This window comes from Carassius gibelio, chromosome B3 (assembly GCF_023724105.1).
Source record: "Carassius gibelio isolate Cgi1373 ecotype wild population from Czech Republic chromosome B3, carGib1.2-hapl.c, whole genome shotgun sequence".
In the NCBI taxonomy this organism is placed as follows: domain Eukaryota; kingdom Metazoa; phylum Chordata; class Actinopteri; order Cypriniformes; family Cyprinidae; genus Carassius; species Carassius gibelio.
Window position 1 is genome coordinate 11,891,319 of NC_068398.1, and position 14,625 is coordinate 11,905,943.

A 14,625-nucleotide genomic window follows, 5' to 3' on the forward strand; every position below is an offset into this window, starting at 1 on the left:
ATTACCGTATTTTCCGGACTATAAGTCACACTTTTTTTCATAGTTTGGCTGGTCCTGTGACTTATAGTCAGGTGTGACTTATCAAAATTAATTTGACATAAATCAAGAGAAATGAACCAAGAGAAAACATTACCATCTCCAGCCGCGAGAGGGCGCTCTATGACGCTCAATGCTCCTGTAGTCTACACTGAGCAGCATAGAGCGCCCTCTCGCGGCTGCAGACGGTAATGTTTTCTCTTGGTTCTTGGTTCTAAATAAATGCGACTTATAGTCCAGAGCGACTTATATATATATGTTTTTTTCCTTGTCAAGACGTTTTTTTGGACTGATGCGACTTATACTCAGGTGCGACTTACACCTCTTTTGGGAAGTCGTGGCCTAATGGTTAGAGTCCTGGCTCTTCCAAGCTAATGGCAGTGAATGGGTGTTGAGATTTTGAAGCCCAATAAAGTGCATCCATCCATCATAAAAATTGCTCCACACATTCCACACACTTCAAAAGGCTTTTATTAACCCTCTGGAGTACTTTTAATGATGGATGGATGAACTTGATTTTGCTTCAAAATCTCCCCACCCCCCCATTCACTGCCATTATAATATTTGGGTGAACTATCACTTTAAGGCTGAAATCTGAAACTAAATTCAAACATGGTCAAATAAGCTGCTACTTCAAAAACTTCAAGAACTATATCATTCTTTTTCTTTCCATAGCTTGTAATTGTTCCCACATGGTTTACTTTTAAATTTACAGACAAAAGTTGAAGAAATATTTCCTTCACTGAGAAATACTTGAGGGATACATGCTACGGTTTCTATTCAGTACCATTAATATTTATATTAATATTTAACATTTTTAAACAAAGGAGTGTTCTCATCATCAGTATATTTCCTCTAAGGCTGGAATACACTCAACAGATTTTATTTGAACAGATTTAGAAACACTAAACACCACACACGTCCACTTTAAGAAAATATTTAGCATCATACACAAAACGACTCGCATAAAACAATATGTTCTAAAATGGTCTCAAAATACCGAGCATGTCTGATATCCTCCAGCTGGATGGAATCACAGTCTGAAGCTAAAAGTAAAAACCCTGTCTGTGTTCATTATACACTACGTGATTTTTCTGTTAAATCGGTCAACTGCTCAAAATCTGCACAATGACTCTGACTTTTGACAACTAACACTGACTCTGGATTCCAAATCTGTACTGTATCTGTACTGACATAAGCTGGGAATGTCTAGATGTGTCTCCCTAGTAAAATACGTGAGTGTGTGAGTGTTTCTCACCCCTCTCCATCTGGCTCCAGGATGAGTGACAGCTCAGCCAACAGCAGACCAGAAAGAAAGTGCTGCTGGCGAAACGGCACGGACAGTTCAAACATGCTGACCACACCCTGATCCTGAACATGACAGGAGAACGCTGAGCTCTACAAGAGAAACACACAGAAATGCCTGCTTCAGCTCTGCCATAATAAAGTAATGTGCAATTTACTCCCCAAGAGGATTCCACCGAGTGTGTTCGGGTTGATATAATGTGGCTGTATGAGACAGAAACATAACATCCATCATGTCAGGATTTAAACTCTACAGTGAGAAACGCTCCAATGCACAATTACAAACAAATCAGGAAACCCTACAGCACTGACACTAGATTTCTGTGCAGTAAGAGAATGTGGTCAGTTTATATAAACATTTGGAGAAGAGCACTCGGTCTAATCCACCCAAGAAAACATGAGCATCCAGCTCTCGAGAGAGGAACAAAACAAACATGTCATTATCGCCAAAATTCCACAAAACTGAACTAGTCAAGCTGGAGGAGTTCAGTAAATCTGCCTAATTCTAATTAACAACCCTCACACATAATCACGGTCTGAGATGAAGAATTAAAGGAATGAATCTGCACCCTACACAATTTCGGTTTTAGTAAAAAACAAAGCGAAAAGCCAAGCTATTTTCTGTGACAGTGCTAGTCCGAGTGTGTGTACCTGAGAGGTGGTGGAGGATGTGGAGGGTGAGGGGGACGCGGGGGGACTGAGGGTGGCGCAGGGCAGGTTCAGGGTGACGTAGTGCTCGTGACTGCAGACGATCCGTATGAAGTCCATCCTCAGCGCTGTCAGAGAGCTGGGGTTCTGCGCTGTGTGGAGCTTATTATTAATCTGAAGACACAAATGCACCAAACTGTCATCTGTCACTAAAGTTTCTAGGGTGACTTCACAGCTGCAGCTCACATCTGCATGTGTCTTGTTCATTAAACCAATTGCAATCCATGCGAACCAGGCACTATGTGCACTAGTGGGTTTCAAAAATTTTATGCGTACAACGTCTAGTGATCATGGCAGCAGAAATACATCAAATGATGCTAACACTATGGATAAGTGCGTCATATATTCAGACTACACCACTCAAACACACTGAAAGCATTTTAAAATATGTGCTTCTGTGTTTATGCACGTACCTGTTTATAATAAGAGCGGATGAGGTTGAAAACAAAGCCTCTGTCCATGAGAGACAGCAGGTCATTGAGGAAAAAGGCCAAGCTGCTGTTTAACCTCTCCACTAACTCGACATCCTGAAATGCACAAAGATAATAGTTCAGACGAAGATAAGCATGCATCCTGTTGATTCATAACAAGAGTAAACAGCCATTAACCACCATGAAGTCTCACACATCCCCTTATCTACATACGGTCTGTGCTCCTCCAACAGTAAAAGGAGATCTGCCGCTCTTTTACCTTTTGATATCTGCTGGCTATGTCTGCACTGATGGCACACACTAAGGCAGAGATGTCGTCCACAAAGCGGTCAGGGAAGCGCTGGCGTCGGGGCAAGTCCAGGCGTGAGGACAGGAACAGATGATGGGACATGCTCTTCACCTGTTATCACACAGAACAATGAGTGATAGCATCTGAAGCTTTGAAACCGCCTTAAAAACTGACCAAACACAAGCTTTTTCAAAACCTGCATGTCTAAAAATTCTAGAAATAATATAATATAATACAAATATGTGTGGGAATATATTAAAGGGATCTGCTCACTCGAAAATAAACATTATACATTTTTTATTGACAAGATGGTAAGTAAATGACAACATTTTTATTATTTTGGTTGAACTAGCCCTTTAATTAAAAACTAAAAGACAGTTAAAAGACTATTTATGTTGTTCAGAGCCCAAAAAGAGTCAGATGTGCCCATATCATAACCAATTCTCGTTTTACTAAATTTTAAGCTCGTTTTTAGTCAATTGTGTACACAATAGAATTAGTTTTCTCTCATTTGTGACCATGGACCACAAAACCAGTCTTAAGTGTATTTTTTTCACAATTGAGATTTATACATCATCATTGATGTATGGTTTGTTATTTTAGGACAATATTTGGCCGAGATACAAACTATTTGAAAATCTGGAATCTGAAGGTTTAAAAAAAAAAAATCTAAGTATTGAGAAAATCGCCTTTAAAGTTGTCCAAATGAAGTTCTTTGCAATGCATATTACTAATCAAAACTGAAGCTTCGATATATTTACTGTAGGAAATTTGCTAAATATCTTCATGGAACATGATCTTTACTTAATATCCCAATAATCTTTGGCATAAAAGAAAAATCGATTATTTTGACCCATACAATGTTTTTTTGGCTATTGCTACAAATATACCCCAGAGGCTTAAGACTGCTTTTGTGGTCCAGCCACAAACGTAGCCACGATTTTGTAAAACGAGGAACCAAATTATTTTCTTGTGCACACTGTTTACATAAAACGAGGGAATAAATTATAATATCATGAGCACAATTTAGTAAACAAGTTAAAAAATTATGCCATGTGAAAGATTTACAACTTTTTCCTCATGTCAAGTGCGGGGCTCTGTAATATTCAGTAATCTTATCGATTTGACTGCACTAACTTCTCCAGATGAGAACTGAATTGAGCTGGGAAATTGCACTAACCTTGCAACAACTGAATCAACATTGACTTGAGCTCAATAATGCTACTATTGTCTTCTGTAGAGCTGCTTTATAGCTGAATTGAGTTCCTTCATTCCATGAACTTTGCAACACTGATATTCAACTAAAGTAGAGCCGCTTTTTTATTTTTACAACATAGACACTTAAATCCCATTGTATTATTGTGAAGCTGCTCTGAAACAATGTGTATCATATAAAGTGCTAAAGAAATAAGTATGGCTTGAAAAATGTAAAAGGTGGGAGGCCTACAGACCATGAGCTGGAAGAAGAACCAGGCCTGCTGTAGAGACGCCTCTCTCACGGTGCTGGAGCTCACCACCCACTGGAGAGCCAACTCTTCATGAAGTAACTGAACGCAGACAGCATTACAAAAATAAGTATATAACAAAATATCCACACAGAACACAACCACACACAATGAAGGCAGACTTCTTTGAAATAGTAGTAATATGTGTGCATGAACGAGAAGAAGTGGCTCAATGAATGGGTGAGTACATAAATGAGCAAATGAAGGAACGATTGAATAGAAGAGTGCAGAGGTGAGTAAATGAGTATGTGCTCTACCTTCTTGGCGATCTGCCTGGAGGGAGGACAGAGAATGGAGGCAGTCTCGATGAAGGCAGACATGCGATTACAGGCACGCTCACTGGCCTGTCGACAAGTGGGGGAACACAGAGAGCAATGGTGGTGGGGAAGATGATGACGACGATGAAGAATGGAAGACAGAAATAGAAGTAGAAAAAAGTGAGGGAAGAGGGATAAGACAATGCCTGTGACACACACCAACCCAGATCCTTAAAATAATAAAAACGTAACCCATGCTATGTTAGAGATAATGTACAGTCAGCCGGTCATCAATGCAAAATAAACCCTGACAGCGTGGTTGAGGTCTTGTATAATCCTTAAGGGGTTTATTTTGTGGTTACCCGAATTTTTACATTACAAGAGACATGAGTTGGTTGATGAAAAGGAGGAGGCATGAACACAACTTTACACACGAAAGCTCACACATCTTCAGACACAGACAGACATACATAAAAATAAAACCAAATGGACAGCAGCAGAAGAGCTGGCAGAAGATTTATACGGAGAATGATTACAGAAGTAATACCAGTTTGAAAGCAATAAGAGGATACAGGATGACATGGTGTAGGGCCGGAATATGGACTTGGCATTTTAGCAAGATTTAGGAATTAGGGTGTAGGGGACAGTAAACTAAATTTTGGTAGAGTTTTGGACACTAACAAGTCATGTTGGGTTAGGGGTTTGAGACACTAAAAAGTATTGTAAGGGCTAAAAGTTTGAGTCAGTAACTATGCTTGGGTAAAAGGTCTGAGACAGCAAAAAGTAACGTTAGGGTAAAAGGTTTAAAATGGAGATTACGGATGTTATGGTTAAAAGTTTGAGACAGTAATAAGAAATGTAAAGGGTTAAATGAGACAGTAACAAGTAATGTTAGTGTTAGAGGTTTGAAACAGTAACAAGTAATGATAGGGTTAAAGGTTTGAGATGGTAACAAGCTGCACTGAGACTGAGACCATAACAGGTCATGTTAGATTGTATGTTTTCAGAAAATGAAAGGTTATATTAGATTGTAGAAATTGAGGTGGTGCAAAAAATGTTATGGCTAAAAGTTTATGTGGGGTAAAAAGGTCTGAGGCAGCTACAGGTTATATTGGGGTGTATGGTTTGAGGCAGTAGGGAGGGACATTAGGGTGTAGGCTTGATTGGCACCTGCTTGAGCTCACAGCTGGAGTTGGGGTTCCGACGGAGCACTGCCCTTGAGCCCCCTGGAGCGTAAGCAGAGTTTACCCAGGAATGTGAGCGGTCTATCCCCTGCTTATCCACCGACGACACAAACACACACCACAGTGCAGCAACATACAGGTGCCACGGGGAGGGGACGAAGCGCAGGAACAAGAATTAATTTAGGGGAGGTTGGGGGACAATCAGGGCACAGTGGAGGGGAGAGGGTAGGAACAGCAGAACCACAGCAAAAACAGCACCATTATTAGCAGAGCAATCAACAGCTAAACACAGGACACATTTCACAGTCAATCCCTGAACCTGGAGCTCCAGCACAAGACAGTACGAGAAAAACTATTTAACGATTTTGATGAATCCGCTAAACTGTTATTTTCTCAATGCACCATTTTTCAGCATTTACTTCTTTCATAGAAATATATTTGTTTTGCAAAGTGATGTCACAGATTAGTTAATCCATTTTATTCTAAAATAACTTTACTATAAGATTTTATTTTAATGCTCAGTTTCCCCACAGAAGATAAAACAGAAACGGACTGTTTAAAAGACAATTTCAGCAGCTATCACTTAAAGTGCTTCTTTTAATACTCCGCTCCTTTTAGCTGCATAGGCAAGATAGAAATAATACAGGACAGAGTGGCCACACTGCAGCAACAACCAATCAGATCAGGAGCCAGAGGAAGAGCCGCCCACCTTGCTGCCGATGATTCTCTGCACCTCCTCGTCAGGGGTGGCTGGTGTTGAGGCCAGGTCAGGGTTGGAGTTACTAAGGCTCTTGGAGCGGGACAAGAGCAGGCTGCTGGGTCTTGGCGTCGCCCTAGAGAGCGTGGCATACTGGATTGGGAGATCATACAATGCAGCTCCCACTGAAGGAGGAAGTGAGACACACTCAGTGCATGAACTTAAATAAGCATTCTGCTCTTGAGATCCAATGAGAGCCAGTATAAATGTGAGTAAAGAATTAACCACAATACATAAACACTGAGCCCCAGAGAAATGAATCAGCGCAGTTTAAAGATTAAATAACGTTTACAGTTTTAGCAACGGTTCAATAACTCTACAGTACACAAAAGGGCATTTTGAAGACTTCAAGTTCCCCCAAAATGAACATTTCGTCATCATCTAGTTATCTTCAAATTATTCTAAATCCTGATTTCTTTCATTTCTTCTTTTGAAAGATGCATTGCATTTTGTATCTCTCAAATCACTTTAAAGGGTTAATTCACCCAAACGTTTAAATGCTGTCATTAATTACTCACCCTCACGTCGTTCCAAACCCCTAAGACCTTCTTTTGTTTTCGGAACACAAATTTTAAGATATTTCTGATGAAATCCGACAACTTTCTGTCCCTCCCATCGACAGCAACACAACTGACACGTTCAAGGCCAAGAAATGTAGTAAGGATTATGTAAATTAGTCCATGTGACATCAGTGAATGAGAATATTTTTTGTGAAAACAAAAATAAAGATTGTATTCAACAATTTCTTGAAGGTGCCAGTTGTGTTGCTCTTTATGACGGGTCAGAAATCTCTCGGATTTCATCAAAAATATCTTCATTTGTGTTCTGATGATGAACGAAGGTCTTAGGGGTTTGGAACGACGTGAGGGTGAGTAATTAATGACAGAATTTTCATTTTTGGGTGAACGTTCCCTTTCTCATTGATCTGTATTCCTCACTCACCAGCAGGGGGAGATAGAGGCTCTGTTGTGGGCAGGTGGAAGCAGTAGTGGATATAGGAGGACAGCAGATTGTTGCGGCCATGATGGTCCTGGTTTCCCTCCAGGTTCTTATGGATCTGGTTCACCAGCAGGGCCATGGCTTCAAAAGCAGCACGGCCAAGATTTACTGGATTAGGAGGAAAGAGAGGAAATGTATCACACAAGCAAATATGATGTGTAACAATGATATTAGAGACCAAATCCAGTGTTGCTTACCGATCTGTCCTGCTATGACAGGAGGGTGTACGATCAGCAATATGAGCTTGTTCATCAGTTGATGCAGGAAGCGCACACAAGTGTCCAGCAAAGCCCCTTTCAGAGCCGCCATGCTGGCCTTCAGCTCCGCCTCCACGTTTGCCTCAGTGATTATAACATCCTTCAGCCGGAAAGGGAAGGAGTACTCCTCCAGAACATACACAAGTGTGAAGAACTTATCCAGGTGAGGATCCTACACACATTAAGTGAGACGTGTGTGAATACACTTTGTATTAGAAATGTGTTCATTCCAAGTTTTTGTTTTTATTACCTGTGTGTGAACCGTGGAGGCTGCCTTCACCTCTACATTAAAGACTCCTTTGTGGTTGTCCACCCATTTCATCCCTGGTAGCTGTACCTGAAACACACACAGGCCACAAGATACTCTCAGCACATGTGCACATTCCTCCTCAGATATCTCGGCCAAGAAGATGTACACTGTAGCTTTAGACTAACTACAATCTCGACTGAACAGCATTTCTCTGTTGTGCCTGTACAGCATGAATCTACGAATCCTGCCAAGCGTTTGACTTGGCTCATAAATATTACTGATTACATAATGTGACACTTGCTCAGTAGGCAAGACTCATGAATATTAATTGGGACATTTGACTGAAAGCCCCAAGAGTGTCATAAAGCATTGCCTTTGTCATGGTAAAATTCATAATCTCTTCTCAAATGTTGAGTTGTTACTTGTAATATTACTTGACACTTGCAAAAAAAAAACTGGCATCATTTTATTTTTAAGATGGACTTGGTATAAGGGAGACCAGGGGCTGAATTTCTTTAGTCATAAATAAGCTAAAGTTCTCTCTGAAGCATGGAGTGAAGTCATTTGACCTCAAAAGGATATAAAAAAAAAAAAGTTTTAAGAAAAATTATTTTGATGTCAAATATTTTTCTTCAGTGTTGATGACTTTGAATTAAACGAATATGCAATTTTCCGCAATTTGGAATATGTCAAAATATTGTTTAAAACCAGATTGGCCAGTTTTTGTCATTTGTTAAAAAAATACTTATTAATTAAATATAATAATAATAATAATCATCATTTTATAATAATCTTGTATGAAATAATATTAAGTTGCAGTAAATAGAAAATAACAACTGTAAAAATGTAAATCTAGTGCTTTTAAAAAGTGTTAAGGGTAAACAAGTGTAGCAGTAGTCTTTGAATTAAAAAGATTAAATTATGAAAAAACAAAAAACAAACATACAATTACAGTTGCTTTCTGTCTACCCTTCTTTTGACATCTTTATCTTCCACACACAACCACTAAGCATCACAAACATCCAGTTCAGGATGAGTCTCTTACGTCAGGAGTGAGGACGGAGTAGCTGGGTGGAGGTTTCTCCACAGAGACGGGCAGACTGAAGGAGCCGGTGCGCAGGCGGCCATGCTGCATGAGGGGGATCCACTGCAAAAAACAACAGGAACTATGAGAACCCTGCACAGCCTACATGCAGTTTTCATGTGCTATATGTGGCCTACAATCACATGACACTACAACTTCAAAAGCGTCATCGACAGAGTCAGGGGAGGAGCTACTGAATACCAGCAGGGAAAGAGAGTGCGTGAGAGGTGACGTATGAGGACGCTCCAGGTGTCTCTGAGGGGGGGACAGGGTCACATGGAGGTGAGCGTTTCATCAGGTAGCCTGGAGCGCTTCTCCAGCGCTGCCGGAGTGTGGCTGTCAGGAGACAAAGAGAGAGGAAGAGGAGAAGACAGGGGGTCCTTCTCTCACCGTGTAGCCCACCGGCGTCTCCAGGGGGGTATTCTGCTTGGGCTGGCAGCTGATGTGATAGAAGGTGAAGAGCAGGTGGTGGTTGTCGGTGAGGTTGGCGGGAATCTTCATCTTAACCTCCTCGTAGAACTCCGGGGACCTGCAGAGACGGAGAGAGGAGACTGAAAAAGGCTGAAGTGGTCTTCAACTAGGGGACGGGACCCATTAGAGAGCCTCAGCAAACTTCCAAGGTGGCCACTGGATAACTTCAAATTATTATTTATTAAAAATTTTTTTTAACATATAATAAAAAAAGTTACAATTGTTGGTTTGTTTTAAAAAAATAAAATTAATAATAAATCATGATTTTTACAATAATAAATAGTGCCGTCAAAAATAGCATGTTAACGCAGCGTTATGACTTTATGGTTTATGTGAAGATTGTTTTAAGTTCACTTAAATTAGAAGTTGTTATTTTTTAAAGTCTAATAAATGTTAAATCTGATAGCTCTCAATTACAGTAGTGTTGAATAGCAATAGTCAATGGTTAAATATTAGTGGGGAAAAAGCACAGTTTTCTAGAGACATCAGTAGTGCTGGTATTCAGCCATAAAACAAGAGGCCATTAAAAAAATATTAAATATATACACTGTCTTTATGTTGTTTCTACATTAATTTGAAGATTGAATGTGAAATCATTGCAATATAAAAGAATATTTAAAAACTTCAGATGAATAATTTCAGATAATATATATAAAACAAATTAATCAGTTCAGATTCAATAAGAACATACAGTTTCTGAAAACTTTGGAAAAATGAATTATACAAAATGATATACATAGAATATTTTTGTGATATAATTAAATCCCTTATGTACACCATTGCTGAATTTATTTAAACAAAAATGGATTAAAAGCATATAATGAAATATTATTCCTATTTAGTTAATATTCTGTGAAGGTAAAGCTATATTCAGGAACACTTACTCTAGTGTCACACCATCCTTCAGAATCTTTGTTATTGTCAACCAACTGTCTTTATTAGAAAACCGTTATAACTGCAATACATTTTTCAACATGACTGTTTTCTTTTTACTGTGTTTTCATTACTACAACTAACTGCAGCCTTGGTGAGCATAAAAACTTTCAAAAACTTGAAATTAAAAATGTTCTTTTTTATTATTCTCTCTCTTTCTTGCTCTCTCTGTGTAGACAACAGAATAATACACATATAATGTGGAGCTTTTGGATAGTGTATTGCACAGTGGGAGGCCCTTTGCATCAAGAAGAACCACTGCTGTACCGAAATGTAATATAATTCTAGACATATATAAAATGAAAAAGAAGTGTTGTTTCTGTAATGATTAGTGAATGAGACAAAGGTTTGTACTTGTTATGGTAGATCACTGGGGTGTACGCCTCCTCGTAAAACTCTGCACAGCTTGACTTTCCGAAGATGACCTGTTCAGGGGGTGGAAATCACATTTGCAGAGGTGAATAACAGCTTTACGGCTCCACTAGATGTCACTGGGGAGTTACACTTCAGCTATGATGCTGCCCTCGCTAATCATAACACCGTGGATGGATTACCTAATTATCGCAAAATGAATTTAGCCTCTAATGTACCTGCACTGTATATGGCCTCACTTGAGCCCTAAATAAATTACAGATGTTTCAAAATGAGCAACTGGTGTGTGAATGCTGTGCTAACACTATTAGGGAGTTTCTAAAATCCGTGATTAGATTAACAAAATGTAAAAGGTTCTGCGAGTTCACTGAAATCTCCCAAATCTCCCAGAGCACTTCTTAATAGATCTGAGTTTGGTTCGAGTGACTAATGCAACCTGTGTGTTTAGCTGAAGCTAAAATACTGTGACATGGATCGATGCGTTTTAGGGAGGCGCTGTCATGTTCTTGGCACAGATCTGGAGAGCTTTCTTGTGAACAATTACGTTTATCCAAGCGATGAGATCATCGCATCAGATGTACTTACATAATCCCAAATGTTTTTTTGTCTTTTTAGGAGAATACGCTTTGACAGTGTGACTAAAGCCGGGTGCGGGTGTTATCGGTGACTCACAGACATGGCCTGGCTGGGATCCTCTCCTGCCATGAACTGCACCTTCACTGCAATGTTCCTCACCGAACCCTGTCGGCTGCTGAAGTTGACACTCTGAGGGTAAACGTACAACAGGTTCCTGAGGGGGAGAGAGAAATAAATGAACCCTTTTCTATCAGACCAGCGATGGTTTAGGAGCAGCTTGTAGATGATGTAAACTGTCAAGTTGAGAGCCATTATGTGCACTACCATTTAAAGTTTCCAAAGTCTACGAGACTCGTACTTTTATGTAACTTGTGTTCTTTTATTTTCAGTCCACTTATCTCGATTTCCAGGTTATATACAGTTTGCATCCTTCTGTCAACACAGCGGTGCACACTGTGGTGCTCTCTCAAGCGTGGCCTTCATTTCTAAGAACAATAGATTGAGTCTACCGAGTCACTAAAATGAGTTTCTCATGAAAGTTGCTTCAGTCTAGCGATTTCTGACACCAGATTTTGACTTCAGCAATGCAAGCGTGCTCGATGTAGCAACTGAAAAAAAGACACTGCATTGTGGCTGTTACATTTCCCTGTGCAGCACAACCATTATCAACTATATGAGACGATGAGAAAGGTTTCTTAAGTAACAAATAAAGCACACCAGAATGATTTCTTTAGGATTTGCTGAAACAGGTTTTTTTTACAGTAAAAAGGACTGATGTAGATAGAAAGGCTTTGTAATACAAACTTATTTATATAACAGTCATCAAACAACAATGATTTTTTTACTTTGCAAAAATTGCAAAAAAGTACCTGTGGTAAGAGATTCATCAGTTTGGCCGATTAAATTTAAAAAGGTTAAATAAAAATGTACTGCACCCTGGTATAACAGAAATACCCACTCCTGTAGGGGGAAAAAAAACTTGTAATCTTAAATGCAAATGGAAAAAAAACTAACTTAGAAGTTTTTAGAATTGCATGGAAAAAAACAGTTTGTCCAGCTATAGACAGGCTCTAAAAACTGCCAGGGCCGAGCATCTCCACAAACTCATAGAAAATAACCAAAACAATCCAAGGTTTTTAGCACAGTAGCTAGATAAACAAATAACCAAATGTCACCTGAACTAAATATTCCCTCACAGTTTAGTAGTGATTCATTTCTTCACTGATAAATAGATAGCGTCAGAAATACTATAACAAATATAGAATCGACAGCGTCTAGCACTTCATTCATTGCACCCAAAGATAAACTGCAGTGCTTTACAACTATGGGACAAGAAGATATAAACTTATCACTGCATCTAAACCAACAACATGTTTATTAAATCCTGTACCCACTAAATTACTGAAAGAGCTGTTAGCTGTAGCAGAAGAACCACTTCTCGATATCATTAACTCGTCGTTATCTTTAGGTCACGTCCCAAAACCATTCAAGCTGGCGGTTATTAAGCCTCTTATTAAGAAAACACAACTAGATCCTAGTGAACTGGCAAATTACAGAGCCATTTCAAATCTTCTGTTTATGTCTAAAATTCTTGAAAACGTTGAGCCTGTTCAATTGTGCTCCTTCCTGTTCCTTTGAGGAACAGTGATATAAATAGACATGAAAGGCAGTGCAGATTACTCGACTTTACCCCAAATCAAACACTGAACAGGCTGCAAGAGCATGAACATGCAGGACTCCTGTAGGATCCCCCTGGCCTCCTGTGACGCTAAATATGATCATTGCATAATGCAGCAAACGCTTACAATCTCTTATCTCTATGCTTTTAAAATAGCACAGTCTCCATTTGATTCTGTGACAGAGGTGCTCTGAATGCCTTTGGGGTTAAAGGAGAAGAGTGCATTGGCAGACAGACCGCTGAGCACGTCCCTGGTTCAATACCACTAAACATCTGTCTGACCAACATAAGTCAAGGTCTCGCTCTCACACAACTATAAGCATAGCTCTGATAGGCTCACGTCTCAGCTGATTTCCCAACGTCCAACATGCATCATCACTGCTTATAAAAGCAGCAGCCTGTTGCAAAGCGTGCACATTAAAACAGCCTGTTTCCCTGCACCAGTCACAGTTTATTTCAGAAGAGGGCAGGATGCAGGCAGCTTTATGCATGCTGTTTACAGCTCTGTGTGTGAATGGGGTCTCCTCATCTCCGCTAAAGTCTCTCCAAGCCGGGGAAAAGCTGGCCTCCACAGATGAAGTGAACATCCTGATGTATGGCGTGCTGCAGTTCAGCGAATCCCTGCACCACATGTACCAGAGCACAGAGGCCAGACTGGGCCGCGTCATGAAAGCCATCAGCCGAACTGAGAGTGAGGTGAAGAGACTGGGGCATGACACGGAGGAGACTGCTAAAAACGAGCGACAGATTAAAGAAAAACTCCAGCTCCTTCAGGTAAAGCCTATATGTTACTTGACCAATGACATATATATATATATATATATCTATACACATATCTATATCTATATCTATCTATCTATCTATCTATCTATGAGAAATAAAATAGTAATGCAAAATCCCTATCCAAGGACCTTATTTTGACAGATTATTTAAATATCTTATTTGTTTCAAGAATATTGAAATGTTGCAAATAACATTATGTAAAAAAAAAAAAAAAATTGCCCGCAAATTGTTTTATTATAATAATAATTTATTAGTGTCATTAGTATCAGGCCTTGATTCATAGCAAAGATGCCACTGAATAAATATGTAAAACTATTTAAATGTAATAATATATTTACTCAACATGCTCTCTCACTATATATACACACACACACACACACACATATATATACACATATATACATACATATATACATACATACATATACACACACACATATACACACACACCAAATTGAGTAAATATTGTATAAAATAAAGGTTTGATTAACTTCATTAATATTGTAGATTTTTTGTCATTCTTATTTTATTTCTCATCTCATTTACTAACATAATTATACTGTGATTCTCACTTCGTGTACTGGGATCTGTGAGTCCATGAGGAGTTGGACTAGTGTGCTCAACAGCTGGTCTGTTTGCAGGCTCAGATGAAAGCGCTGGAGCTTCAGGTCCATGAGAACAGAGATACAGTCACCAGGGTGGAGCTGGAAGAGACACAGCTAAAGAGAAAGCTAACCAGCCTGGAGGTTA

The 14,625-nt window shown here is 39.4% G+C and overlaps 1 protein-coding gene across 6 annotated transcripts in view; it reads right to left on the reverse strand.

Moving 5' to 3' along the window:
• LOC127953293 (dedicator of cytokinesis protein 7) overlaps positions 1–14,625 on the reverse strand; it is a 46,984-nt gene that overhangs the window by 13,988 nt on the left and 18,371 nt on the right. For 3 of the 6 annotated variants that reach the window (XM_052552342.1, XM_052552340.1, XM_052552341.1), the window contains exons 15-29: positions 11,511–11,628; positions 10,821–10,891; positions 9,453–9,591; positions 9,024–9,125; positions 7,979–8,065; positions 7,669–7,900; positions 7,415–7,579; positions 6,425–6,597; positions 5,702–5,803; positions 4,532–4,618; positions 4,221–4,316; positions 2,740–2,880; positions 2,463–2,576; positions 1,993–2,163; positions 1,295–1,434 (exon numbers count right to left, since the gene is read on the reverse strand). In XM_052552342.1, the coding sequence (XP_052408302.1) occupies positions 1,295–1,434; positions 1,993–2,163; positions 2,463–2,576; positions 2,740–2,880; positions 4,221–4,316; positions 4,532–4,618; positions 5,702–5,803; positions 6,425–6,597; positions 7,415–7,579; positions 7,669–7,900; positions 7,979–8,065; positions 9,024–9,125; positions 9,453–9,591; positions 10,821–10,891; positions 11,511–11,628 (1,938 nt within the window). The remainder of the gene's footprint in view (positions 1–1,294; positions 1,435–1,992; positions 2,164–2,462; positions 2,577–2,739; positions 2,881–4,220; positions 4,317–4,531; positions 4,619–5,701; positions 5,804–6,424; positions 6,598–7,414; positions 7,580–7,668; positions 7,901–7,978; positions 8,066–9,023; positions 9,126–9,452; positions 9,592–10,820; positions 10,892–11,510; positions 11,629–14,625) is intronic. The other 3 variants (XM_052552345.1, XM_052552343.1, XM_052552344.1) reach the window with 2 other exon arrangements.